The 23,062-nt window shown below is 49.4% G+C and overlaps 1 protein-coding gene across 1 annotated transcript in view; it reads left to right on the top strand.

Moving 5' to 3' along the window:
* The window catches only part of TLN2 (talin 2), a 254,331-nt gene that overhangs the window by 209,104 nt on the left and 22,165 nt on the right, over nt 1-23,062 (top strand). The window contains 10 exon segments of the mRNA XM_060259753.1: nt 2,095-2,241; nt 3,460-3,561; nt 4,982-5,101; nt 6,635-6,781; nt 9,120-9,286; nt 12,484-12,667; nt 16,475-16,600; nt 18,023-18,139; nt 19,550-19,735; nt 20,831-20,938. Coding sequence (XP_060115736.1) covers nt 2,095-2,241; nt 3,460-3,561; nt 4,982-5,101; nt 6,635-6,781; nt 9,120-9,286; nt 12,484-12,667; nt 16,475-16,600; nt 18,023-18,139; nt 19,550-19,735; nt 20,831-20,938 — 1,404 coding nt within the window.

Genomic DNA, 23,062 nt, shown 5'->3' with positions numbered 1-23,062 from the left:
ACAGAGGCTAGATGGCCACTGTGGAGAAACGCCATTTTAATCCATGTTGGTGCTTCATTGGGAGGGATCGCTAAACTGCCAAGCAGGCTTCGGCCTAGCCTGCCCCTCACTCCCCCCCTCCCTTCCAGAGCCAAACCAACAACTCTAGGGGGAAAGTCTCCTAGAGAGGCAGGAAGTGCTTTTGTTCTTTGCATGTGAGTTAAGCAGGGAGAGTTTTCAGTTCTCAGCTGCAGCTCGAAGGAAGAGGTTGCCAGTGTGGGGCTCCTGCCTGGGCATGCGGCCTAGTCAGGAAAATGAGGCCTCCAGGCAGTAAGACCAAGTAAGTCATCCCAAAAGGCAGGGTGTGTTTAGATCAGGGACAGGAGAACGCGTTTAAAACCACATTTTGTTTATCATACTGTTTGCTGTGCTGTGCTGTGCTAACTTTTTAAATGCAACTGCTTTTGTTTTGTTCTTTTTTTCTTTTCTTTTTCTCTTTTAAATAAATATATCTTTACTGTTTAAATGCTGGTAGTCAATCTCTGTACCACATAGATCCCCAACCGCCTTAGACCACGCTGTTTTATAATGGGGGCCCCGGGCAAGGGGGAAGGCATGCAGTTGGATACGGTGCCAATCCTCCAGGGGTGCCCCAAAGAAGTGCTGAGGTCTCTGTGAAACCCAAGTGCAGGGTGGCAGAGGACCTTGAGGCCTAGCCTCATAGCTGGAGAGGGGGATTGGGAGTCCTGTTCCTCTCAATCTGAACCCCTAGACTGAGCAGGTGGTGGCAGCGAGCCCAAGGGGCAGGAGGAGAAATAGCTCCCTCCAGGAGTTGGCGACTCCATAGGGAGCTGACGGGACCGGGTCTGAAGGCAGAATCGGGCCGGTTCCGTCACAGCCACCTGACAGCAATGAGCATCCTGTGAATTTAGGGGGAGGTGTTTGTGAGTTTAGAGTGGTTCCTGAGTGGAACAGGCTTCCTCCTTGGGAGGTGGTGGGCTCTCCTTCCTTGGAGGTTTTTCAACAGAGGCCAGATGGCCATCTGACAGCAATGAGGATCCTGTGAATTTAGGGGGAGGTATTTGTGAGTTTCCTGCATTGGGCAGGGGGGTTGGACTAGATGACCCTGGAGGTCCCTTCCAACTCTACGATTCTAGGATTTGCTCCATCTCCTTGCTTTAGGGTGTCTAGTGCCCAATAGCTGCCTGTCATTTTATTTCCGCTCTGCTTCTGCACCTGCCCCCTTTTGCGTTCTGTGTCTGTCTTCTTCCGCATCTACAGCTGCCTTCCTGCAAAAAAAGCCAGTTTGCTTTTCTTCCAAACGACCAGAAGCAACTGGGTTGAAAAGCATGTGGAACATACGTTGTTTTTATGGCTTCCTTTTATGCCTTTAATCATTTTTACTGTTGCTTTTATTGACTGATGTTTTTAACTAATGCATTTGGATGGTCTCGTTGCTTATACATTTAGTTTTTATTGGACCAGCTTTAATTATTGATGCATTTTAAATCTGTATTTTTATTGTTCTGTCTCTTGTTAATTGCCTCGAACGTTTTCTGGAGAGGCAGGATACAAATCACCGGATAAATAGATAACAAAGCTGCCTTGTATGGAATTTAGTGATTAGTCCATTTAGGCTAGGGATCCTATAGCGTATGGATCCTACCAAGTGCCTTTAGAAATGGGGGCCGGGGAGGGGCTTTTGCCCAGCAGGGCTTCTGATTGGCTGTCCAGATTGAAAGGCATGCTGTTAAATGGAACATCTGCTCGTGATATTGAAGGGTTACTAAGAGTTATATACAACCCCCTTCTCTGATGTTTTGTGATTGTAGCAGCCTTTTGTAGCAGCCATTTTGTTGCTGGCTGCGCCTTCTGCAGCAGCCATTTTGCGAATGTGCCTACCACGTTGTGTCAGAATATCAGAGGTGCTTGTAGGCTCAAGGTTGAGGACCCCGTGGTCTAGGCAGAAGAAGGTCACACCCTGAAACTCTGTAGTCTCTTTTAGCTAGCAGTGCTGGGATTGAACCTGGGGCCTTCTGCACGTCAGGCGGGCGCTCTAACCGTTAAGTCATAGCCCCACTCTCTTGTGTTTGTTTCCCTGTCAACTCCCTTCAGGCCTCGCACACTCATGACGCCATCACGGAAGCTGCTCAGCTGATGAAGGAAGCCGTGGATGACATCATGGTCACCTTGAACGAGGCTGCCAGCGAAGTGGGCATGGTGGGCAACATGGTGGATTCCATAGCTGAGGCCATGAGCAAGGTCCGTCTCACTCACTGGGAATCCTCTCTTTGTCTGCCTTGCAAGAATGCTCTGTTACAAAGACCCAGAAGGCCTTTTTGTCCCATCATGCCAAGAGCTGAGAACCTGTCCTGTGGCTGTTTGCATAAACCCCACCTCTTCCTCCTAGTTTCCTTTTCTTGGTTGCACAAGGCTGTGATGGAAACGTAGGAAAGCCACGCCTCTGTGGCTATTAGCCACAGTGTACTGTTGGAACTATCTGTCTGGGGCAAGTGATGCTCTGTATTCATGGTGCTTGGGGGGCAGAGTGGGAGGGCTTCTAGTGTCCTGGCCCCACTGATTGACCTCCCAATGGCACCTGGGGGTTTTGGCCACTGTGTGACACAGGGTGTTGGACTGGATGGGCCATTGGCTTGATCCAACATGGCTTTTCTTATGTCTGGGCCAGTGATTCTCTGTATTCTTGGTTCTTGGGAGGGACAACAGTGGGAGGGCTTCTGGTGTCCTGGCCCCATTGGTGGACCTCCTGATGGCACTTGGTTCTTTTGGCCACTGTGTGACACAGAGTGTTGGACTGGATGGACCATTGGCCTGATCCAACATGGCTTCTCTTATGTTCCTATGTTCTGTGCAAAAGCATTGGTGGCAGCCCTTATACTCTGTCATAGCTTTCTTTTGGCCCAAGGAGCTCTGGTTCACAACAGGGAAATGCTTCGGATTTACTATCTGCATGCAAGTTCCCCTCCAGGGCTTGAGGGAATTGCCCAATCTTGTTCTGTGGAAACTGGAGTTGCCAGGGATTGAACTTGGGACTTTCTGCATGCTAAGCAGAGGCTCTTCCACTGAACCGCGGCCCCTCCCTAAATGTATTCCCCTCATTCTGAGTCAGCCTCTTGGTCCATCAGGATCAGTATTGTCTACCCAGGCAGGCTGCCGCTCTCCAGAGTCTCAGACTGAGGCCTTTCCCATCACCTTCTGTCTGGTCCTTTTAACTGGAAATGCCAGGGATTGAACCTGGGACCTTCTGCATGCCAAGCAGAGGCTCTGCCACTGAGCCACAGCCTATCTCCATCACTGTAGATGGCAGCAGTTCTCCAGAGTCTCAGGCAGAGATGACTTTCCCATCACCTTCCTGGTCTTCTTTAACTGGAGATGCCAGGGATTGAACCTGGGACCTTCTGCATGCCAAGCAGAGACTCTGCCACTGAGCCATGTCTCCTCTTTCCTTCTCTCTCCCAGTTGGATGAGGGCACGCCGCCAGAGCCCAAGGGGTCCTTTGTCGATTATCAGACCACCGTGGTCAAGTACTCCAAAGCGATTGCCGTCACAGCCCAAGAAATGGTAAGAGGAACTCCGGAGAGGAGCTTCAGGTCTTGTTTTTCTATTCTTGCTGGCTGGGTCAGACCAAAACATCTCAACCGTTTTGAGTTTGCTGCAGTAGTCAACTAGGATCCCAGGAAATTCATAAGCATCTTTCTTGTTAAGGTTAAAAGTTTTTAAGGTTACATAAATTACAGGGGGAGAGGTCCACCAATGAGGATTAGCCAAGATATTTAAATGGAACGTCCATGTTCGAAGGCAGTGTATCTCTGAATACAAGTCACTGGAGGCAGCAGCAGAGAAAGACTTTGGCCTTGTGCCCTGCTTTTGGGCCTTCTGGGGGCATCTGATTGGCTGCTGTGTAGGACTGCCAAATGCAGGCTAGAGCTTTCCTGGAGATTTGGGGGGGGGGGGGGTAGGATTCCATGTCTCCCCATCCACCAGTGGGGGCTGGGGGCATAGGGTTGCCAATTTCAGGTTGGAAAATTCCTGGAGATCTGGAGGTAGAATGTGGGGGAAAGAAAGACCCCAGTGGAGCCCACACTCCAAAGTATCCATTTTCTCCAGGGGAACTGATCTCTGTAGTCAGGAGATGAGCTGCAATTCCAGGAGAGCTCCAGACCCTGCCTGGAGGCTGGCATCCCTGGGGTTTGGGTACAGGAGAGACCCCAGTAGGGTATGATGTCACAGAGTCCACTTTCCAAAGCTGCCATTTTCTCCAGGGGGAGATGATCCCTGTAGCTTGGAGATAAGTTGTAATTTTAGGAAATCACCAGCCACCGCCTGGAGTTTATACAAAAATACAAAAAATGTGGGAAAATAACGAGCAATATCAAAGAATTTTTTTTTTTACAAATAATTCTTCAAAAGCAGTTCACAAATACACCTTATTACAAAATATACAAAAGTCCTCAAGTTCAAAGATACAAAGTGCGGAGAATCAAGTTCCAATGAAATTTCCCATTCAATCTTGTCAATTCCAGACTTCAAGCGCTTGTAGGCTACTCGCCCGCATCCGCGGGTGAATGAAAGTGCCAGGGCTTACAGAATTTCGCGTGCAGTTGATTTTGGTTGTCTCGTGAACATTTTCCTCTTTTTCAAAATAGCCAAGATAAAAGCTTCATCATTTAGTTCAGCTTTATGCTGGAAGTGGGCAGCCAGTAGCCACTGACAGTAAAGCCGCCTGTGAGACTGTTTCTGAAGGTTCCTTTGTCAAAGAGACATATCCCACTTATCATAACATCACGAAACGCCCCATACAGCACTAGTCTTGGAGAACACTCTCCTCCAGCAGAGCGCTTCCAGCGGACTTGGCTGGGTTTTCTTTGTGTGTTTCCCAGCTGGAACTGAGGACAGCTGAAGCTTTACCTCCAAAATCCACCCCAGGGGCTGAGTCTCTGAATGCCTTCATCACCTTCGCTTCCTTTCCCTTTCTCTCCAGATGACCAAGTCGGTTACCAACCCAGAGGAGCTCGGAGGACTGGCTTCGCAAATGACTATAGACTACGGGCATTTAGCATTCCAGGGCCGAATGGCAGCTGCCACCGCAGAACCAGAGGAGGTCTGTAGCCCTTGGACTTCTTTGGAGTTAACCAACATTCACTTGAGAGCCAGTTTGGTATAGTGGTTAAATGCGCGGACTCTTATCTGGGAGAACCGGGTTTGATTCCCCACTCCTCCACTTGCAGCTGCTGGAATGGCCTTGGGTCAGCCATAGCTCTCTTATCTGGGAGAACCGGGTTTGATTCCCCACTCCTCCACTTGCAGCTGCTGCAATGGCCTTGAGTTAGCCATAGCTCTCATAGGAGTTGTCCTTGAAAGGGCAGCTTCTAGGAGAGCTCTCTCAGCCCCACCCACTTCACATGGTGTCTGTTGTGGGGGAAGGAGATAAAAGAGATTGTAAGCTGCTCTGAGTCTCTGATTCAGAGAGAAGGGCAGGGTATAAATCTGCGGTCTTCTTCTTGTGTCTTATGCAAGGGGCTGACTCTTAAAATAAGAAGTATGCACTGCAGCAGTTCTGCACTCTGATATTTTCTCTCTCTCTTTTTAAGGGGTGTGTGCGAGAGGGGGGTTGTCCACCTACTCCAGTCTCCTGTCTCACCCAGTGGCCAACCAGTTCCTCTGGAGGGCCAGCAACAGAGCAGAGGCTGAGGCCTTCTCCTGAGGTTACCTCCTGGCTCTGGGATTCAGAGACTCAGTGCCACTGAATGCAGAGGTTCTCTTCAGTCACTGTGACTAGTAGCCACCGATAGACTTATCCTCCATTAATCCGTCTAATCCCTAATGCTAAGGGCCCCCTATTGCAGGAGGGTCAAACATGTGGCCCGGGGGCCATATCAGGCCCCCGGAGGGGTCCTATCAGGCCCTCGAGTAAATCAAAAGTAGGTTTGCAATTTACAGACACACATCTGAACAGCATACTCAGGACTGCTACAGCAGAGGCACTGTCTCCAGATTTTGATGCAGTCATTCAGAAGAAGAGATGTCCGTTATCATACCAGTAACTGTTAAATAAACCAAATAGTGCAAGCGTGATAACCTTTGAAACATATTTTATCTTAAGTTTTAAAGAAATCTTTGATTGTGTTTGTCTGTGTCTGTTACCTGGCATTACCTTTCATGACACACACAGCCCAGCCCATGTCAGATCCATTCCTCATAACTAACGAGTTTGTACACCCCTGCCCTATTGAGTTCATGGTGAAGCCAGGATTTGAACCAGTGACTTCCTGAGCTATAATGATAACTCCTTTCTGCTACACTGAGCCAGTTCTGAAGCAGGCTGAAGGGCCCCTCCCATTGGAGAGAATCTAGAGAAAGGTTTTGAATTCAGCTGAGCCAAAAGGGCTGATAAGATCCCAGTCAATGGCAGACGGCTTTGTTCGGAGCCCTCTCCATTTTCTGGCCAATCCCAGCAGGCTTTTATCTGCTCCTCTCATAATGATGTCAGCTTGGGGCAGGGAGTCCCATGGTCCATTTCACAACAGAGGAAGAAGCGCAGCTTGGGAATGTATTTGCAAAAAGTAGCAATGCCTCGGCAACAAATAACCGTCGGGATGTTGTGTCCCCCAACCCCCGCCTCTTGCCTCTCCAGATAGGCTTCCAGATCAGAACCCGGGTCCAAGAACTCGGCCACAGCTGCATCTTTCTGGTCCAGAAGGCCGGCGCCCTCCAGATCTGCCCCACAGATGGCTACACCAAGAGGGAGTTGATCGAATGCGCCCGCGCTGTCAGTGAAAAGGTACGGTGCTCTTCACATGTCACGCCTATGAAAGGGAAGAAAATAGAACAAGTAACAAAATTTACTTATTTGGGAATGGTAATTCAGAATACAGGTGCCTATACTGAACATTGTAATATGAGGGTGGAGAAAGCTGAGAAAACAATGTGCGCTATCTGAGACTTTTTTGCTCTAAGGGGGCCTTCTATGTTCCGGCAGCACTGAAAACTGTTCCAATACAAAGTGTTAACACAATTGCTCTATGGTATTAACCTGGGCATTTCGGCTAAAAAACTGAAGGCTCTCGAGAAAGTGCAATCTAAATTTCTTCGTAACATTTTGCAGCTTCCGCCAGGTGTGTCAAATGCCCTTTTGCGTTTAGAAACTGGGCAAATGAGAATTGAGGCCAGAATTATGTTATCTTCGGCATATCAATGGCTAAGGATCCATAAAAACAAAAAAGGCCTCTTCCCTTTAATAACTCAAGACCCCTATAGGCCAAGGTGGCTGCAATTGGTCAGAAGCAACTTAGAAAGTATAGGATTCTCACTTGAAAACCTCTTGGCGCAGAGCTATGCCAAAGCAAAAAGTATTATCAAACAAAGAATCTGCGATATAGAGAGACAAAGGGATCTAGAACAGGCCCCCTCTTTTTTAGCATCTACTGAGACCAAATATGTTATGAGGACGGCCAAGTACTTTTTTTATTTGGAGGTACCAGCCCACAGAAGAGCCTTTACGTTGGCTCGATGTGCAGCCATGCCCTCAAAGGTGCTAGAAGGGAAATATAGAAAAGTCCCGTATGAAGACCTTGTGCTATGGGAGAGGTGGAGTCGATGACCCATATGTTTTTTCGATGCCCTTTCCACCAAGTACAGAGGGATAGGTTTGTTTCCCCGTTTGTAGTTAAACCAATGGCAGACGCGGATGAGGCATGTTTGGAGAAACTTTTGGTGGATGCAAGTCCAACTATTTCTAGACAGATAGCCAAATTTTGCCATTATCTTGTGAAGTTCCATACTAAGAAACAAGAAACTGCATGTCTTGTATGACCGCTTGGAATTTTAGTTTATAAATGTTTTTATATACTCTGATTTAAAGGATTTATATAAATTGGAACTGACTTGAATTTTAAAATTGGTTAAATTATATTTTCGTTACCTTGGATTGTATAGGTGGGGAAATGTTTAAGTATTTTATTGTATTTTATGTTTTTTTAAGGAGGGTATTTTATACTATCTCAGGTATTTTAGGAGGGTTTTATATGATGTGTTGTAGTTTTTATATTGGTCTATGACTAATAAAGTTCATTCATTCATTCATTCATTCACACGTCACGCAAAACCCCTCTGTTAATGGGGCTCTTCTTTTGCTAAGGTGGGCAAACAGTAACTTTGAAGGGCTGCAGCTGTGACCAAGGCATCCTACCTGATCTGTTCGTTGTCAGATTCCACTTGGGCCCAGATTCGGGGCTGCGGCTCTTTATCTCCCCAGCCCTTTTGGACTGACTCTTAAATACGTGAAACTGGTTTTTGGACCTATGCAAAACAACTTTGTTCAACACACATGTAAGCTTTTTTTTTCTGAAACCAGACGGTCCAGCAAGGACAGTATTGCCTACTCAGACTGGCAGCCGCTCTCCAGGGTCTCAGGCGGAGGTCTTTCCCATCACCTACTACCTGGTCCTTTCAACTGGAGATGCCAGGGATTGAATTTGGGACCTTCTGCATGCCAAACAGATGCTCTACCATTGAGCTACGGCACCTCTCTCTATGAAGCTTCCTTAAACTGAATCAAACCCTTGGTCCATCAAGGCAGGGCTTTTTTTGGAGCAGGAACTCCTTTGCATATAAGGCCACACACCCCTGAAGTAGCCAATCCTTCAAGAGCTTCCAGGGCTCTTCGTACAGGGCCCACTGTAAGCTCTTGAAGGATTGGCTACATCGGGGGGGGGGGGGTGGCCTAATATGCAAAGGAGCTCCTGCTACAAAAAAAGCCCTGGAGATCAGTATTGTCTACTCAGACTGGCAGCTGCTCTCCAGGGTCTCAGCCTGAGGTCTTTCTTATCACCTACTGCCTGGTCCTTAACTGGAGATGCTGGGGATTGAACCTGGGACATTCTGCATGCCAAGCAGAAGCTCTGCCACTGAGCCACAGCCCTTCTCCGTTAGTCTCCAGAGTCTCAGACAGAGGTCTTTCCCATCACCTCCTGCCTGGTCCTTAACTGGAGATGCTGGGGATTGAACCTGGGACCTTCTTCTTGCCAAACAGATGCTCTGCCACTGAGCTACAGCCCTTCCCCTTGCTGGAATGCGACTCTTCCCTGGATTTCTTACTAGCCTCCTGGCCTCTCTTGCAGGTATCCCTGGTCCTCTCAGCCCTTCAGGCCGGGAACAAAGGCACCCAGGCCTGCATCACCGCCGCCAGCGCTGTCTCGGGCATCATCGCTGACCTGGACACCACCATCATGTTTGCTACAGCCGGAACCCTGAATGCTGAAAACAACGAGTCCTTTGCCGACCACAGGTGAGTGCAGTTTGGGAATTCAGGGAGGGAGAGAGGCTGGCTGAAGAGGCTGTGAAGGCTCCGCCTTTCCTGGCTGGCCGCAAACATAACTCTTGGCACGTAGGCGCTGACCTTACACCTACCTCGATCAATTCTGGACCATGCGGTGAGGCATACGATAAGACGGCGGATGCAATATGTATGCCCTTGATTAGGACAAAAGGCTGGAGACCAGGGGTGGCCAAACATGCTTCGTGTAAGAGCCACAAAGAATAAACGACGGATGTTTGACATGAACGTCAGATATTTGAGAGCAGGAAGGAAGGAAAGGAAAGAGAGAGAGAGAGAAAAAGAAAGAAAGAAAAAAAGAAAGAAAGAAAGAAAGAGGAAGGAAGGAAAGGAAAGAGAGAGAGAAAGAAAGAAAGAGAGAGGAAGGAAGGAAGGAAGGAGAGAGAGAGAGAGATGGGGAGGAAGATGTGGAAAAAAGCAACTTCAAATGCATTCTCTAAGCTGCCAGCTGGCTTGGCTTGGAGGAGCGATTTAAAGAGAGAAATGTCTTCTCCAAGCTGGCTGATGGAATGGTGGGGGCTTTGAGCACCACACAATGTGCAAGAAAGAGCCACACGTGGCACCCCTGCTGTAGAATAAGTGGCCTCAAGAATATCTTTAATCCTTTGTCACTTCATTAAGTTTTCATGTGGTCCAGCACTGTTCTATTGCTTTATTGTATTCTGTATTATGAGCCAATATATGTACTTCCTTTTCTAACCTCTGAAGACCAGCCTAGGTTGAAACGCATCAGGTCAAGTTAAGTTACGTGGGTTCCCATTGTGGTTTTATGATTGCCAGTTTGGTATAGTGGTTAACTGCGCAGGTTCTTGTCTGGGAGAACTGGGTTTGATTCCCCACTCCTCCACTTGCAGCTGCTGGGATGGCCTCGGGTCAGCCAGAGCTCTGGCAGGAGTTGTCCTTGAAAGGGCAGTTTCTGGGAGCACTCTCTCAGCCCCACCCACCTCACAGGGTGTCTGTTGTGGAGGGAGAAGATATAGGAGATGGTGAGCCACTCTGAGGCTCTGATTCAGAGAGAAGGGCGGGGTATAAATCTGCAATCCTTCTTCTGCAAAGGATAGAGGTTAATGAGGGACCCCTAAATGGTTTTAGCTTTCTATAATAAATACATGTACGAATACATGTATGTTTGCTTATGATTTATTATACACTGTGCTTTTAATGTTTGGCCCTATAATTGCATATTAACCTTTTAGATTTCTTACTCCAGTTTTGGGGTTAAATTTCTTTCCCCTCTCTGTTTTTTCTTGTCGCAAACGACGCAAAACTGAATTATTCAAGATGGCTTCTCTACACAGGCCACGGGCTTGCACTGTACTAAGTGATTATTCACAAAGTTATGTAGAAACAGGGACTTTTTTTGTAGAAGAAGCCCAGCAGGAACTTATTTGTATATTAGGCCACGCCCCTGATGTCACCATTGTTTCACACGTGGGCTTTTTAAAAATGGAAATACAACTTTACACAGAGAATGATTAAATTGTCGGATTTGCTGCCAGAGGATATAATGAGGGCCACAGGAAGAAACAGATTTCAAAGGGAATTAGAGAGATTCATGGAGTAAAAGTCTATTAATGGCTAATAGCCGTGGTGACTGAGGGGAACCTCCACATTCGGAGGCACTAAGCCTCTGCATCTCAGAGCCCGGAGGCAACCTCAGGGGAAGGCCTCAGCCTCTCTGCCCTGCTGTTGGCCCTCCAGAGGAACTGGCTGGCCACTGTGTGAGACAGGAGGCTGGACTAGATGGACCCTCCCTGGTCTGACCCAGCAGGGCTCTTCTGAGGTTCTTCTCAGGGGAAGGCCTCGGCCTCTCTGCCCTGTTGCTGGCCCTCCAGAGGAACTGGTTGGCCACTGTGTGAGACAGGAGGCTGGACTAGATGGACCCTCCCTGGTCTAATCCAGCAGGGCTCTTCTGATGTTCTTATGAAGGCCTTGGCCTCTCTGCCCTGCTGTTGGCCCTCCAGAGGAACTGGTTGGCCCCTGTGTGAGACAGGAGGCTGGACTAGATGGACCCTCCCTGGTCTAATCCAGCAGGGCTCTTCTGATGTTCTTATGAAGGCCTCGGCCTCTCTGCCCTGCTGTTGGCCCTCCAGAGGAACTGGCTGGCCCCTGTGTGAGGCAGGAGGCTGGACTGGATGGACCCTCCCTGGTCTGATCCAGCAGGGCTCTTCTGATGTTCTTCTCAGGGGAAGGCCTCGGCCTCTGTGCCCAGTGGATTGCCCTCCAGAGGAACTGGATGGCCACTGTGTGAGACAGGATGCTGGACTAGGTGGACCACTGCTCTGATCCAGCAGGGCTCTTCTTATGTTCTTAATGTTGGGGGAAGAACTCTGTGCCTTGTTGTTGGCCCTCCGGAGGAGCTGGTTGGTCACTGTGTGAGACAAGATGCTGGACTAGATGGACCCTCGCTGGTTTGATCCAGCAGGGCTGTTCTGATGTCTTTTATGAATTTTTAGCAACCATGAGACTCAGAACTGTCTCTTCCCTTCTGCTGTGACCACGCCTCGTTCCCTTCCGAAGAGAAGTCACTGCACTTGAGCTGCTCTTCATCTGACACTTGCACAGCCTCAAAGATCAAAACTCCTCTGTCCAAACTTGACTCGCCAGTCTGGCCTGGGTGTTGATCCACCAAGCATCAGCAGTCCGTGAGAGCCAGTGGTTAAGTGGGTGGACTCTTATCTGGGAGAACCGGGTTTGATCCCCCACTTCTCCACTTGCAGCTGCTGGAATGGCCTTGGGTCAGCCAGAGCTCTCGTAGGAGTTGTCCTTGAAAGGGCAGCTTCTGGGAGAGCCCTCACAGCCCCACCTACCTTACAGGGTGTCTGTTGGGGGGGAGGGGAAGGTAAAGGAGATTGTAGGCCACTCTGAGACTCTGTCCTTGAAAGGGCAGCTTCTGGGAGAGCTTTCTCAGCTCCTACCCACCTCACGGGGTGTCTCTTGTGGGGGAGGAAGGGAAAGGAGATTGTGAGCCGCTCTGAGATTCAGAGTGGAGGATGGGATATAAATCCAATATCTTCTTCTTCAGTCAAAGTGCTCACGAGGGCAGACCTCCGTCGCCGTCAACAGTGCAGCATTGCCAAATACCATTTGACTCTTGCACCCCTTCTCTCTCTCCTCTTCCTTCCGCCTGCCCTCCATTTTTCTCCCAGGGAAAATATTCTGAAGACTGCGAAAGCCTTGGTTGAGGACACAAAGCTCTTGGTGTCCGGGGCCGCGTCGAGTCAAGAGAAGCTGGCTCAAGCAGCTCAGTCATCGGCCAGCACCATCACTCAACTGGCCGAGGTGGTGAAGCTGGGAGCCGCCAGCCTGGGCTCAGATGACCCGGAAACACAGGTAGCCCCGGAAAGACAGGCTCTGTTCTCTGCTTGCTGTTTTCCATCCCCCGGGACACATCGTCTCTGCCTGAGCCGAGGGTGGCTGCAATTTAACCCGCCTCCCAAGTGGGATGGTTACAGCTGGAGGCAGCTGGGCTACAAATCACCAGCGACTCGTGTTGCCTTACGCAACAGAGCTTGAACCAGCAGGTCTAAGCTCACCATAACCTTTGCCCCCTCCCCTCCCCAAATAAAGGAAGCAGGCTCTGGGCTATGAGTTCTATTCCTTGCTAGAGGGACTAACTGGTGGGATCCCAGACTGGTGTAGTGGGAGCCAGTTTGGTGTGGTGGTTAAGTGTGCGGACTCTAATTCTGGGAGAACCGGGTTTGATTCCCCACTCCTGCACTCACAGCTGCTGGAATGGCCTTGGGTCAGCCATAGCTCTAAGTGTGCAGACTCTTATCTGGGAGAACTGGGTTTGATTCCCCACTCCTGCACTCACAGCTGCTGGAATGGCCTTGGGTCAGCCATAGCTCTAAGTGTGCAGACTCTTGTCTGGGAGAACTGGGTTTGATTCCCCACTCCTGCACTCACAGCTGCTGGAATGGCCTTGGGTCAGCCATAGCTCTAAGTGTGCAGACTCTTATCTGGGAGAACTGGGTTGGATTCCCCACTCCTGCACTCACAGCTGCTGGAATGGCCTTGGGTCAGCCATAGCTCTAAGTGTGCAGACTCTTGTCTGGGAGAACTGGGTTTGATTCCCCACTCCTGCACTCACAGCTGCTGGAATGGCCTTGGGTCAGCCATAGCTCTAAGTGTGCAGACTCTTATCTGGGAGAACTGGGTTTGATTCCCCACTCCTGCACTCACAGCTGCTGGAATGGCCTTGGGTCAGCCATAGCTCTAAGTGTGCAGACTCTTATCTGGGAGAACTGGGTTTGATTCCCCACTCCTGCACTCACAGCTGCTGGAATGGCCTTGGGTCAGCCATAGCTCTAAGTGTGCAGACTCTTATCTGGGAGAACCGGGTTGGATTCCCCACTCCTCCACTTGCACCTGCTGGAATGGCCTTGGGACAGCCATAGCTCTAAGTATGTGGACTCTTATCTGGGAGAACCGGGTTTGATTCCCCACTCCTGCACTCGCAGCTGCTGGAATGGCCTTGGGTCAGTCATAGCTCTTGCAGAGCTGTCCTTGAAAGGGCAGCTTCTGTCAGAGCTCTCACCCACCTCACAGGGAGTCTGTTGTGGGGAGAAAGATAAAGGAGACTGTGAGCCGCTCTGAGGTTTGGAGTGGAGGGCGGCATATAAATCCAATAACATCATCACCATCTTCTTCTTCTTCTTCGTTGCTTTGTGTTTCAGACTAGTAATTTCTGATTCAAACTAGTAATGTAGGCTGATGGTAAGAGGGAAGGTGGAAGGGTGAGCCCGTGCTCAGTTCTCGTGGCATTTCTCATACGCCCGGGGTAATGCCATTTGCCACTTTGGGAGTCAGGAAGGCATTTCCCTCCAGGGCAGACTGGCCCAGGGATCCTGTAGATTTTTTCCCTTGCTCTGGGCATAGGGGGAGTCAGGGAAGAGAGGTAGCTGTGAATTTCCTCCATCATGCAGTGGGTTGGACTAGATGACCCTTGGGGTCCCTTTTAGCTCTGTGGTTCTATCCCAAGGAGCTCATGAATGACATCAACTTGTCGCCTTCTTGAACGAAAGCTCCTCAGCAGTTCAGCATTGTCAAATTTAACGCTCTTGTCCCAGCAGTTAATTTGTTTTGACTTCGCTTGTTAAGCCCATCCAATAAATTAGGGAAATCTAATTGTGAAAATGAACGCTTGGTGCAAGCGTCCCCCAAAGGGATGTGATCCAATAAGGCGTGCAAGCCGCAGCTGACAATGTGGTAAAGCCAATTATTGGGGGGGGGGGGTTGGGGGGGGAATCCGTATACGTGTTGGCAACAGGCAAAGCTTGCTGGGGGGGGTTGTCCGTGAGGCAAGGCAGTATCTCTGCCGGCCACCCCCACACAAAGTGAGGATTTGGAGATTATTTTCCCCACCTCGTATCTGAGCTCGGGAGAGGCAGGTTGCCAAGGCGACAGCCGGTGCCTGTCAAGGCCGAGGCTAAAGGGAGAGTCGATTGCACAGCCCCGAGCTTTCGTTGTGGACTGACGTGGCGCCAACAGCAAGGTGTGGAGGCTGAGGCCTTCCCCTGGTGTTGGCTGCTGGCTCTGGGATTCAGAGGCTGACTGCCTCTGAATGTGGAGGTCCCCTGAGAAGAACATCAGAAGAGCCCAGCTGGGTCAGACCAGTGAGGGTCCATCCAGTCCAGCCTCCTGTCTCACATAGTGGCCAACCAGTTCCTCTGGAGGGCCAACAACAGGGCAGACAGGCCAAGGCCTTCCCCTGAGAAGAACATCAGAAGAGCCCAGCTGGATCAGACCAGTGAGGGTCCATCTAGTCCAGCCTCCTGTCTCACACAGTGGCCAACCAGTTCCTCTGAAGGGCCAACAACAGGGCAGAGAGGCCAAGGACTTCTCCTGAGAAGAACATCAGAAGAGCCCTGCTGAATCAGACCAGAGAGGGTCCAACTAGCCCAGCCTTCTGTCTCACATAGTGGCCAACCAGTTCCCCTGGAGGGCCAACAACAGGGCAGAGAGGCCGAGGCCTTCCCCTGAGAAGAACATCAGAAGAGCCCAGCTGGATCAGACGAGGGAGGGTCCATCTAGTCCAGCCTCCTGTCTCACACAGTGGCCAGCCAGTTCCTCTGAAGGGCCAGTAACAGGGCAGAGAGGCCGAGGCCTTCCCCTGAGAAGAACATCAGAAGAGCCCTGCTGGTCAGACCAGTGAGGGTCCATCCAGTCCAGCCTCCTGTCTCACATAGTGGCCAACCAGTTCCTCTGGAGGGCCAACAACAGGGCAGACAGGCCAAGGCCTTCCCCTGAGAAGAACATCAGAAGAGCCCAGCTGGATCAGACCAGTGAGGGTCCATCTAGTCCAGCCTCCTGTCTCACACAGTGGCCAACCAGTTCCTCTGAAGGGCCAACAACAGGGCAGAGAGGCCAAGGACTTCTCCTGAGAAGAACATCAGAAGAGCCCTGCTGAATCAGACCAGAGAGGGTCCAACTAGCCCAGCCTTCTGTCTCACATAGTGGCCAACCAGTTCCCCTGGAGGGCCAACAACAGGGCAGAGAGGCCGAGGCCTTCCCCTGAGAAGAACATCAGAAGAGCCCAGCTGGATCAGACGAGGGAGGGTCCATCTAGTCCAGCCTCCTGTCTCACACAGTGGCCAGCCAGTTCCTCTGAAGGGCCAGTAACAGGGCAGAGAGGCCGAGGCCTTCCCCTGAGAAGAACATCAGAAGAGCCCTGCTGGTCAGACCAGTGAGGGTCCAGCCAGCCCAGCCTCCTGCCTCACAGAGAGGCCAGCCAGGTCCTCTGGATGACCAATGACAAGGCATAGAAGCTGAAGCCTTCCTTTGATGTCTCCTGGCTCTGGGATTCAGAGTTTTACTGCCTCTAAATATGGAGGTTCTCCTCAGCCACTATGGCAAGTAGCCATTGATAGACTTATTCTCCATTAATCTGTCTGATCCGGGGTAGCCAAACTGCAGCTCGGGAGCTACATGTGACTCATCAAGCCCCCACCACCCATCAGCTGGCTCTTACATTCGGCAAGTTTGTCTACCCCTGGTCTAATCTCTTTGTAAAGCCATCTGAGTATTAAATGAATCAATGCGTTATGTCAGAGGTACTCCCTCCCTGTGCCCCGTCTCTCCCCAAAGCTTGGCAAAACCGTCGCGCTAACTTAGCGTTGTGGTTTCCTATCCCATCAGGTTGTGCTGATCAACGCCATCAAGGATGTCGCAAAGGCCCTGTCAGACCTCATTGGGGCCACCAAAGGAGCAGCCAGCAAGCCGGCCGATGACCCGTCCATGTACCAGCTCAAGGGAGCAGCCAAGGTAATGAAATTCATTTGCTGCCCTGTTGCTGGATGTTACATTTAAACTGCTTATCAGTTCAAAATTGTGATTGGATTTAAATAGGGTTGCCAATCCCCAGGTGGGGGCAGGGATCCCCCGGTTTGGAGGCCCTCCCCCTGTTTCAGGGTCGTTAGAAAGCGGGGGGAGGGGAGGGAAATGTCTGCTGGGAACTCTGTTATTCCCTATGGAGATTTATTCCCATAGAAAATAATGGAGAATTGGTCCGCGGGTATCTGGGGCTCTGGGGGGGGCTGTTTTTTGAGGTAGATGCACCAAATTTTCAGTATAGCATCTAGTGCCTCTCCCCAAAATACCCCCCAAGTTTCAAAAAGATTGGACCAGGGGGTCCAATTCTATGAGCCCCAAAAGAAGGTGCCCCTATCCTTTATTATTTCCTATGGAAGGAAGGCATTGAAAAGGTGTGCTGTCCCTTTAAATGTGATGGCCAGAACTCCCTTTGAAGTTCAATTATGCTTGTCACAGCCTTGGTCTTGGCTCCACCCCTAATGTCTCCTGGCTCCACCCCCAAAGTCCCCAGATATTTCTTAAATTGGACTTGGCAACCCTAGATTTAAATGTTTCCAAAATGTGATTCTTATCATGTTATGTCTTGAATTGTGGGTCATCTCAGTGGCCCTCGAGAAGGCAGGAAAGCGGGATGAAATTTTTTTTTTTGTACTTAAATTTTTATTAATTGTTCTAAAAATTCCACAAACATTAAACAAAATAAACAACAAAAAAAAATACATGTAATATACATAAAACAATATTAATAAGAGCACTCTTACAGTCTTCTATTAATTCATAGCTTTGCATTTACAATCCATATTTCAAATATATTCTCTATCACTATACTATCTTATATATAAAAAAGCTTCAATAATACGAGAAATTTATGTACTCTTTTGGAATACATTTTTCAAATTCTTCTTCTAAGTTGATGTAACTAAAAAATGGGAACCATTTTTCAATAAAATCGTTTTCCTTTCTGCGGTAAGTCATTTACCCTTATCTGTATGGCTAGTTTATCTAATGCCGCTATTTCCCATACTTTAGACATCCATTGTTGTTTTGTAGGAGAAGCATCTCGCTTCCACAGTTGAGCTATCAGAAATTTAGCCATCATAATAGAGTTGCCAGTTCTTTTTTTACTGGATAAAAGTTTTAAATTTGGCCAGTAATTCAAAAGGATTGATTCCGGGGTTGAAATTTTTGCGAATGAATGAATGAGATAAATAAAACGAGGAAGCCCGGAGGGGGGTTGCGGGAGACCAGTGAGGGTCCATCTAGTCCACTTGTCTTAACTGTCATTCAGATTTGGGTCTTGATCCTATACTTTTTCTCCTGTCTTGGGAAGTCTTAGCACTGAAGCCGCTTCTCCTCCTCCTCCCCCCTTTCTAGGTGATGGTGACGAACGTCACGTCTCTTCTGAAGACGGTGAAAGCCGTGGAGGACGAGGCCACGCGAGGGACGAGAGCTCTCGAAGCCACGATCGAATACATCAAGCAGGAGCTTGCGGTAAAAGCCTGGCCTCCTTTGGTCTCCCTGAGAGTAGGCCTGGTAGCCATTCTTGGGAAACTGAGGACAGACTTGGCTTTACGGGTGGGGCTGAGGAGACCCAACATGCAGCGGGAGGCTGATGGGTGGTCGTGCTTAGAAGAATGAACTGCGAATCCCACAGCTGCTGCAAACTCAGCCCAACCGTCTGCAGTGGTTGGGGGGAGTGTGCACAGTTACATTTCTTAAAGGGGGCAATTTCGGGAGATTCCCCCTTTTGCTGCGCCTGCAAACCCCCCTAGAAGGGGAGGGGGGCATGGTTCAGTGGCAGAGCCTCTGCTTGCCATGCAGAAGGTCCCAAGTTCAATCCCTGGCATCTCCAGTTAAAAGGACCAGATAGTAGGTGATGTGAAAGACCTCGGTCTGAGACCCTGGAGAGCGGCTGCCAGTCCGAGTAGACAATACTGACCTTGATGGGCCAGGCTTCTGAGTCAGTGTAAGGCCGCTTCAAGGAGAGAGAGGTGACTTAGCTCAGTGGCAGAACATCTGTTTAAGAACATAAGAGAGGCCATGTTGGATCAGGCCAATGGCCCCTCCAGTCCAACACTCTGTGTCACATAAGAGAAGCCATGTTGGATCAGGCCAGTGGCCCCTGTAGCCCAACACTCTGTGTCACAGAAGAACATAAGAGAATCCATGTTGGATCAGGCCAATGGCCCATCCAGTCCAACACTCTGTGTCACATAAGAACCTAAGAGAAGCCATGTTGGATCAGGCCAGTGGCCCATCCAGTCCAACACTCTGTGTCACATAAGAACATAAGAGAAGCCGTGATGGATCAGGCCAATGGCTCATCCAGTCCAACACTCTGTGTCACATAAGAACCTAAGAGAAGCCATGTTGGATCAGGCCAGTGGCCCATCCAGTCCAACACTCTGTGTTCCATAAGAACATAAGAGAAGCCATGTTTGATCAGGCCAATGGCCCATCCAGTCCAACACTCTGCGTCACACAGTGGCCAAAAACCCCAGGTGCCATCAAGAGGTCCACCAGTGGGACCAGGACACTAGAAGGCCTCCCACTGTCCCCCTCACCCCCAAGCACCAAGAATGCAGAGCATCCCTGCCCCAGAAAGAGACTTCCATCAATATGCGCTAATAGACACTGCTGGACCTCTGCTCCAGATGCTTACACAGTGGGCTTCCCATGCTCTGCACACCCCATCGAGAATATAATGCTGCTTATGGGGAGAAGCCAACCGTTTCTCACAACATCGTTTTCATTCCCTAACAGCCATGTCGGTTTCAAGGCAAAATACCTTGACCCCAGAGGTCATCGCCAAGCGCTGGAATAGTTTTCGCTGATCCCGTTTCTCACTGCTTGTTTGCTCTCTCTCTCTCTCTCTCTCTCCATCTCCTGCCCCGCTTCCAGGTGTTCCAGTCCAAGGAGGTTCCCGAAAAGACGTCTTCGCCGGAAGAATCCATCCGGATGACGAAAGGCATCACCATGGCGACAGCCAAAGCTGTGGCAGCCGGCAATTCCTGCCGGCAGGAGGATGTGATCGCCACGGCCAACCTGAGCCGCAAAGCGGTGGCTGACATGCTGACGGCCTGCAAGGTGAAAAAAGGGGCTTTTGTTTCTCCCAAAAGCGCCCCCGAGAGCTCTTGTGGCTGCAATAATGGGGAGGGGGTGGGATTTGTGAAAACCATTTGAGCGAAAGGGGCCAACTCTTGAAGCAGGGGGCGGTTAGTGGACAAGAACCTTAAGAGACTATGAACTGTTTTAAAATGATGTATAGATAGTATATGACTCCTAAGAAATTGGCAAAGATGAATAATAAGATGCCAGACAGGTGTTGGAAATGTAAAAAACATGAAGGTTCTTTCTGGCAGAAGATTCAAAAAGAAATTTCTAGGATCTTGGGATATGAATTTAAGAAAGTTGCAGAGACTTTTCTCTTGGGATTACAAATGGAAACATTTCCAAAAGAAGATAAAACTATAATTTGGTACTTGCTTTCAGCTGCTAGGACATTATATGCGCAGTTGTGGAAGCAAGAAAAAATACCAGAGAAATAGGATTGGATTGTAAAAGTTACGACATGGAGTGAAATGGACAAATTAACAAGAATTTTAAGAGACTATGATTTAGAAGTATTTAAGATGGCGTGGAAGAAGTTCAGAAGATACGTAGAAAATAGTGGAAAATAAGAGGACATTGGACAATTTTTGATAATGGCTAAGTACAAGAGGGAGGAGGATATTAATTTCAGTTCTTATAAATTAAGGGTACCTTTAATATTAAGCTTTTAAGTATATAACACCGGCAGGGGTCAAGTAACGGGGGGAGGGGTGGGTAGAAAGTAATATATGGGATAGATTAAAAAAAAAGTAATTATTAATGAAGTAAGAAATTGAAATTTATTACCATATGTTACTAATAAAATTGTTTGAAAACTCTTGAAGCAGGGGGCGGGACTTAAATATTCATGGAGAGCATCTCTTGTCAGGCCGATAAATTACTAGAGGAATTTCCAGGCAGGTTTGAAATTTTGGGAGAATGGAATGAAACATCGGTCAAGCTGACCCACAGAGAGGAGGCCGTGGGGGTTCTGTCCCCCAGGAAGCTCGTCTCTTTTCTACCTTGGATGCCGGCTTTGATAATGTGGTTTATATACTTTCGTAATTTATTTACTTTTTCCTGCATCGTTAGCAAGCTTCTTACCACCCCGACGTGAGCGAGGAGGTCCGGGTGAGAGCACTGCGCTATGGGACGGAGTGCACTCTGGGATACCTAGAGCTCCTGGAACACGTTCTTGCAGTAAGTCCAAACCCCACTTCGTACTCTTACAAAAGAATTCACTTGTCTGCTTTGGAGCCGGTGAAGCATCCAGGCTTCACCTGCATTCGGATTCACCCTAGGAGCCAAACTAGATGTGTGCTGGGTGTATGTAGCCTCCCCCCACTTTAGGAAGGGGTTGCGGCTCAGTGTTAGAGCTCAGCATGCAGAACGTCCCTAGTTCAGTTCCCAGAATCTCCAGTTAAAAAGGACCAGGCAGTAGGTGATGTGAAAGACCTCTGCCTGAGACCCTGGAGAGCAGCTGCCACTCAGAGCAGACAAGACTGACCTTGAGGAAGTGGTAGACTTCAGCTTGGACTACAGGGAGGTCCCAGGTTCAATCCCCGGCGTCTCCCATTTAAAGGACTAGGCAGTAGATGATGGGAAAGACCTCAGCCTGAGACCCTGCAGAGTGGCTGCCAGTCTGAAGAGACAGACTTTGGTGGACCAAGGGGGTCTGATTGAGTAGGAGGCGGCTTCAGTTTGAGACCTGAGTCGACCGTGGTCCCAGGGCAAAGTTTGAAGGCACTTGACAGGGCCGCGGGGCAAGTACAAATTTGGTCCGTGCCCGGAGAGAAAACCTCTGGGAATCCCCCTGATTTCTGCTTCCTTGGGTCCCGCCGAAGAAAGATGGGGGTATGAATGTAATTTAAAACTTGTTACACAACCACTTGGGTCAGCATGGCAGCTGCATTGTCCATTGGGTCTTTGTGGTTTGCCCAGAGAATACAAGTGTGAGCACTTCCGGTTTTTCTTCTGGCCTCTGCATTGTCCCAGGTCGGATCAAAGACACGCCCTAGTCAAGTGCTTGACCTCACCCGTGGGCCGATTCCTTGGCTCCCCTCACGGTGAGATCGCTCATCTGCCCATCTTTTTTTCTTTCAGTTCATTGTGGCAGAGAGGGCTTGCTGGCATCTGATCTTCCCCTTGTCAATTTGTAGGTTCAGCCACAGAAATGAATTGCTGCCCCAAAGCGCTCTCCAAGCCGAGCGGAGGGCTGATTAGAAACACATGCCTTTCCAGCAACCGTAGTGGGGCGTGGACGCACCGGGGGTGGTATTGTGGTATTGCTTGTTAAATTACACTAGCGGGCATATGCTGGAATACAGATAAAGGAGAACAAAAGGTGCATTCACTTTGCCAGCTGTCACTCTCGGGGCAAATGGGGTGTGAAAAATGAAACCAAAGAACGGGAACTTGGCTTGGCCGGAGAAAATGTTTTCATTCCGGACCCTGAGCTTCCAAGAGGATTCCCTCCCCCCCAGATATGAACCAGTCTTCAAATATTTTGCTTTCTTCCTCAACATGACAGAAGAAGAAGAAGATATTGGATTTATATCCCGCACTCCACTCCAAAGAGTCTCAGAGCGGCTCACAATCTCCTTTTCTTCCTCCCCCACAACAGACGCCCTGTGAGGTAGATGAAGATATTGGATTTATATCCCGCCCTCCACTCCGAAGAGTCTCAGAGCGGCTCACAATCTCCTTTCCCTTCCTCCCCCACAACAGACACCCTGTGAGGTAGAGGAAGACATTGGATTTATATCCTGCCCTCCACTCCGAAGAGTCTCAGAGCGGCTCACAATCTCCTTTCCCTTCCTCCCCCACAACAGACACCCTGTGAGGTAGATGAAGATATTGGATTCATATCCCGCCCTCCACTCTGAAGAGTCTCAGAGCGGCTCACAATCTCCTTTCTCTTCCTCCCCCACAACAGACGCCCTGTGAGGTAGATGAAGATATTGGATTTATATCCTGCCCTCCACTCCAAAGAGTCTCAGAGCGGCTCACAATCTCCTTTACCAAAGATTTCAGGTTTTCACGTCTGGCATCATCATTAGGGTTTGTAGAATCTTTCGGGCTCAAGTGCCGTGTTCTCCTTTACCTTCCTCCCCCACAATAGGCACCCTGTGAGGTAGATGAAGATATTGGATTTATATCCCACCCTCCACTCCAAAGAGTCTCAGAGCGGCTCACAATCTTCTTTCCCTTCCTCCCCCACAACAGAAACCCTGTGAGGTAGATGAAGATATTGGATTTATATCCCGCCCTCCACTCCGAAGAGTCTCAGAGCGGCTCACAATCTCCTTTCCCTTCCTCCCCCAC

Source organism: Heteronotia binoei, chromosome 19, assembly GCF_032191835.1.
Source record: "Heteronotia binoei isolate CCM8104 ecotype False Entrance Well chromosome 19, APGP_CSIRO_Hbin_v1, whole genome shotgun sequence".
NCBI lineage: Eukaryota > Metazoa > Chordata > Lepidosauria > Squamata > Gekkonidae > Heteronotia > Heteronotia binoei.
The sequence above is the reverse complement of the archived record's forward strand: the minus strand, read 5'-3'. Positions and strand labels throughout refer to the sequence as shown.